Here is a 5,926-nt window from a genome sequence, read left to right on the forward strand (position 1 = left end):
AGGAGATGGATTGCTTAAGTTTAGAGTTTGGAGTTAGAGATATTAATATTTGTTTACTTGTAGTTGAATGTTAGCCTAGGTTTGGTTTGGGAAGTCTGGGGGGTAGGGGGATGGGATAAATCATTGTGTAATACTTGTGATGTATTTTTTTGTTTATGATAAAAACAATAAAATTCTATATTGAAAAAAAAAAAAAAATACTCTTCAAACCAAAACACTCCATATTCTCAAAAGTTTTTTTGTAAACAGATAAATACATTCCGTGGGTTGTTTTTCTAATTTATCAGGATGTAGAAGCAATTATTCATAATGGAATGGTGGATGATTGGAACCTAAGGGATCGTTTGAAATGCCTGTGATATAATGGAAATAATTACTTCTTGCCACATGAACCATTAAAATCAATGTCCAAAATTATTTAGTTACCAAATTGATTATTTAAGTTAAAAAGAGAGAGAATTTCAAAAATTTAGGGCCTTTTGTTTCTATTCACAGTAGCGATCTTTTTTGGCTATGATTATCAAATGGTGTCATGAAGGGCCTGATGGGTTGGGAGAGGACAATCTTCCCTAGACAGGAAATAATGGCACTGGCTGGAAACAAGGGCAACCAACAGAGGTGGTTAGAATTGGTAATGGGGACAGGAAACTCTATGTTGGTTATTCATCTGCTGTTTACAGCTAATCAAGCTGTAGAATAAAAAGTGCTTCGGATGGCTGCTCTGTTGCCTATCCTTTATGATATGAAACTAAGTACATCGTCCACATAGACCAGGACTTAACTGCTGTTATAATCTAGAAAATAATCTTCATCCACTTTTGTTTTTCTTTTCTTTGTTTTTTAATACTTTTATTGTATTTACTAATTCTAACTTTAAAAAAACCCAATCTCTTCCCTTCTTATTACACTAAACCATAAATTGGCACAGTTAACACAGCCTAGCATTTAGTGTTGAATTCTAGTTGGCCCTCTTTTGAAGCATTTGAATAAAGCTTCTATTATGGCTGTCCAGTACACTGACTGTTTAATAGGGTTGGTGGAAGGAGTGAGATGTTTGGAGGGCATCAAACCAGGCTAATGTAAGGATTGCAACTCTTCAAAGACCTGAACAAAATTGGGATGAAGCAATGAAGAGCTTTCTGACAAATCTCAACTCTTGCCATTCCGCTCTGTTCTTGTATTCATGGGTTGAACGATAAACTTTGGACTATGTGGTCTTATCTACCCTTTTTAGACAGCCGTAGGATCTGGCAGTAGGTTTCTTTTGGTGTTTATTTGAAAGTAGAAATAATAAATCAGCATCTATGACTATGTAGTTAACTCCTTGGCTATAATTTAAAAAAAAGTAATGAGAAAAATATAAAGGGTGATGTCATCAGGCAGCATCAACTCTTGTTAGCTAGGCTTGCCCATATTCACCAAAGCATTAATACTTTGTGAGTTTGTCTAGGATCCCCATTATCTGTGATCCCTGGATTTCCACCCTAGTATCTAGTTCTAACACACTGATGCTTTTGAACCTACTCCTTGAGGCCTCAGCTTTAGAACAGTCTTTGTATTAAGCCTTCACAAAGTAGGATGATGAAGTCCCTAATTTCAGACCAAAGTTTAATAGCTGTCTACCCCTCAAGCTGCCTCGGATCCAATTAAAATTTAGATTACTTTGACCCCCTCCTTTGGTCTTACCCATCTCCATTGATATCAGCAACTGCCACTGTATGCCCAAAATATGATGCCACCTGCAAAAGGAAAGAGATGAAGATAAAAACATCCTGGGAACTTATGCAATTGATACAATGATAGTTTGCCTTCCCATCAAACAAACTGCCACATGGGAATTACTTTCCAATTCTACTAGCCCAGTGACCTGGAAAATTTTAAGAGCCATAAGGAATAAGGACTCAGGTTTACTCATCCAGGAATCCCATTTGTATTTTTGGCTTTATGAAAAAGAAAAAAATGTTTACAATGAACCAAGTGAGTAGAACCAACAATAGTGCAACATTTAAACAATACCAGGGAAGCTGTATTTATTATCTAAATCTTCTAGATATCCTCCACTCTGTCCAACTGGGAAAAGAGTATAAGGAAGTCCTCTCAAACATCTTGCTTTTCAGATAGGATTACAAAAGCAAGAATTCCCAGCTAGCATGCATTTCAAACGTATTTGGAAGGAACCACCAAAACATTACTGATGGGTTAGAAGAAGCAAAGGAAACCATGCAAGTGAAAGATATATTTTTTTTACCTGCTCATTGAGGAGAGTCCAGAGAATGTGGAATTTATAGGTCCTCGTAAGAATTTCCACCTAAGATAAGAAATGGGGACAAAGAATCAAGCAGATTAAAGTTCTGCCCTCTCAAAGAGATCCAGCTATTTTTGTTTTTCAAGAAACTAGAATATACAATATTTTCATGTCCATGAGTGTTCACTGGACACTATGAAAATCTGATATTGCTTGACCAAAATTTCCACAGCTTTGTCCATCAGTCATGCTGGCTTGGCAGATGGAACCTGGAGTCCAAGAGGTTATTTAGCCTGACCATCCCCCAGAGTAAGAAGCAGAACAAATAGAGGTCCTGATCAAGAGGGCATTTGGGGAATAAAAAACCTATATTGTAAGGCTGAGATTCCAAATGGACAAGCATCCCCTGTGCAACCATTCTGGACAAATCCCCCTAGAAAAATCCCAAACACACTCACTGGCCCGAAACAGGTGGAAACACTTGCTAAGTGACTATCACTGTTTCTTATGAACCAAGACTTGTTTTCAGTGTAGTGGAGGGAAAAAATAATAAGCTATTGCTCAATCCTAGAATAAATGCAATAGGGACATATACAAAATGCTTCTCTGCATACATGGGAGGAGACCATAATCTGTGCTGTTGTTCAGACATGCAACCCAATATCAAGTCCACACTCAGAATACGTAAACTGAGCCTAAGGAAGTTCCCTAAAAAGGCTGCTATGTGTCCTTTTATATACAATAAATAAGCTGTTTTTGTTTGGATTCCACTTTTTTCTCTGGAAGAGACAAAACAGGTGCACCACCCCTCCCTTTATAATTCTCCTGCTTTGTGTCTTGTACTCACCCCTCCTTGTGTCAGGCTCATGTTAGGAATGCCCACTACATATTCTGCAAAAAGAAGAATATGTCAGTAGTTGCCAAACACTTGGCAGGCTAAGTTGTCCATGAGCTAGGCATAGAATTCATGCTTAATCCTGGTATCCTACTAAATTCCTGAGTTTTGGGTGGAGAGTACTAAGACTAGAAAAGCTTAAACATCTTAATCAGATATTAAACAGATACTCCTGAAAACCTGGGCATTTTTGGCTACTGCTACTGAAAGAAACTAATGTGAAATCCACAAATGGAATATACAGCTAGAGAGATTTAAATTATTTAAAAGAAACAGACCAAATAAAAGAGGAGGCAGAGTTGTATTATATATAAGAAATAGCTACCTCTCCACAGAAATAGAGCACAACAATGGTGAAAACTGTCTTGAATGCATTTGGGTCAATATAAAAGCGGAAAAAACTATAGGCCACAGAGGAAATAGATGAACTTTTTGCTAATCAGTTAGCTAAGGTACGTAGGAAGCATTTCACAATAGTAATGGGGGACTTTAACTATCCTGGCATCAATTGGGAGATATACTCTGCACCAAGTGGAAGATGAAACAGGTTCCTGACAAACCTAGCAGATAACTTTTTCTCCCAAAAGGTAGAAAAGGAACTATGGGATCAACCATATTGGACTTAATTCTCACTAACAGAGATGAAATGATAGAAGGTGTTGAAGCCACAGGAACCTTGGGGAAGAGTGATCATGCAATATGGAAATTCAACATTATGCAAGCACAAGCAATAGAACAAAGTCAAACTAGAGTCTTGGACTTTAAGAGAGCTAATTTCAATAAACTTAGAGAGAGCTTGGGCAGGATTCCATGGATGAGAATCCTCAAGGGGAAAACAACCCAAAAAGCTTGGGAAACTTTGAAAAGTGAGATTATAAAAGTCCAGTCTAGCATAATACCAGTGAAGAAGAAAAAATAACAGCTCTCAAAAACCCCCCAGCATGGATGCATAAAGAACTCTCTGATAAATTGAAAGACAAAAAGGACAAAGATAAAAAGTGGAAGGAGGGACACATAACTAAGACAAAATATCAGCAAATAACCCGAACCTGCAAAAGTGAGGAAAGCTAAGGCTCAAAATCGCAAGCTAAGGCTTGCGACAAAAGTCAAAAATAACAAAAAAAACCTTCTTTCAACATGTAAAAACCAAGGAAAAAGTCAAGGAAAATATTAATCCAATAATGGGAGAAAGTAGTAAGAAGGTAACAAGCAACAGGGAGAAAGCAGAACTGCTTAACTTGTTTTTTGCATCCATCTTTACACAAAAGGAAAAAAGAGCCCAACCTATCAAAAACAGTACTGTAAAAAACAGATCAGAAACACATTAAAATAGGCAAGAAAATGGTAAGTGAGCATCTGTCCACCCTAGACGAGTTCAGATCACAAGGACCAGATGGATTACACCCCAAGGTTCTGAAGGAACTGGCAGATGTCATCTCAGAACCACTAAACTATATCTTTCAAAGATCCTGGAGCACTGGGGAACTACCAGAGGACTGGAAAATAGCTGATGTAGTTCCCATCTTCAAAAAAGGGAAGAAAAATAGATCCAGGAAATTACAGACCGATCAGCCTGACCTCAATACCAGGAAAATTCTGGAAAAGATAATCAAGCAACAAATCAGCGAACACCTAAAGGCAAACAAAGTCATTACGGAAAGCCAACATGGGTTTGTCAAAAACAGATCATGCCAGAAAAATCTTATTGGATTCTTTGACCAAGTGACAAAATTAGTGGACCAGAGGAATGCTGTGGATATAATTTACTTGGACTTCAGTAAGGCATTTAATAAAATAGACCACAACCTATTACTTGATAAGATAGAAAAATGTGAATTAGACAACATCACCGCCAGATATCATAACTGGCTGACCAACTGCACTCAACGTGTAATCCTCAACGGAAGTGCATCTACATGGAGGAAAGTATGCAGTGGGGTACCCCAAGGCCCTGTTTTAGGTCCAATACTCTTCAACATCTTCATCAATGATTTGGATGAGGGGATAGATGGGGAACTCGTCAAATTTGCAGATGACACCAAGCTGGCAGGAATAGCGAACACTCCAGAAGATAGGCTTAAGATACAGAAGGATCTTGATAGACTTAAACATTGGGCACTATCTAACAAAATGAAATTCAATGGTGAAAAAAAGTAAGGTTCTACATTTAGGCAAGAAAAACCAAATGCACAGATATAGTATAGGTGGTACCTGGCTCAATAGTAGTAATTGTGAGCAGGATCTCAGAGTCCTAGTGGAGAATCATTTAAATATGAGCCAGCAGTATGCTGCAGCTGCCAAAAAAGCCAACACAGTTCTAGGCTGCATTAACAGAGGGACAGAATCAAGGTCATGTGTTAATACCACTTTATAACGCCTTGGTAAGATCACACTTGGAATACTGCATTCAGTTTTAATCGCCATGATGTAAAAAAGATGTTGAGGTTCTAGAAAGTGCAGAGAAGAGCAACAAAGATGATTAGGGAATTGGAGGCTAAAATATATAAAGAATGGTTGCAGGAATTGGATATGTTTAGTTTAATGAAGAGAAGGACTAGAGATGACATGATAGCAATGTTCCAACATCTCAAGAATCGATTTCATTGGATACATGGGAGACAATTTGGGTTAAAAATGTAAAATTTACTCAAGCCCAAAATTTAAGAGAAAATTTTTACAAGATGTTTTATAGGTGGCATTTGGATCCTCAAAAATTGTCATGCATGTATTCTAATTTACAGCCCAAATGTTGGAGATGTGGAAGTTTAGATGCAACTTATTTTCAT

At 37.6% G+C, this 5,926-nt stretch overlaps 1 protein-coding gene across 1 annotated transcript in view; it reads right to left on the reverse strand.

Moving 5' to 3' along the window:
* ITGA2B (integrin subunit alpha 2b) overlaps positions 1-5,926 on the reverse strand; it is a 55,832-nt gene that overhangs the window by 34,226 nt on the left and 15,680 nt on the right. The window contains exons 9-11 of the mRNA XM_029287224.1: positions 3,093-3,136; positions 2,249-2,308; positions 1,687-1,739 (exon numbers count right to left, since the gene is read on the reverse strand). Of these exons, the coding sequence (XP_029143057.1) occupies positions 1,687-1,739; positions 2,249-2,308; positions 3,093-3,136 (157 nt within the window). The remainder of the gene's footprint in view (positions 1-1,686; positions 1,740-2,248; positions 2,309-3,092; positions 3,137-5,926) is intronic.

Source organism: Protobothrops mucrosquamatus, unplaced genomic scaffold (assembly GCF_001527695.2).
Source record: "Protobothrops mucrosquamatus isolate PMUCROS unplaced genomic scaffold, P.Mucros_1.0 scaffold_257, whole genome shotgun sequence".
NCBI classification, from domain to species: Eukaryota; Metazoa; Chordata; class Lepidosauria; order Squamata; family Viperidae; genus Protobothrops; species Protobothrops mucrosquamatus.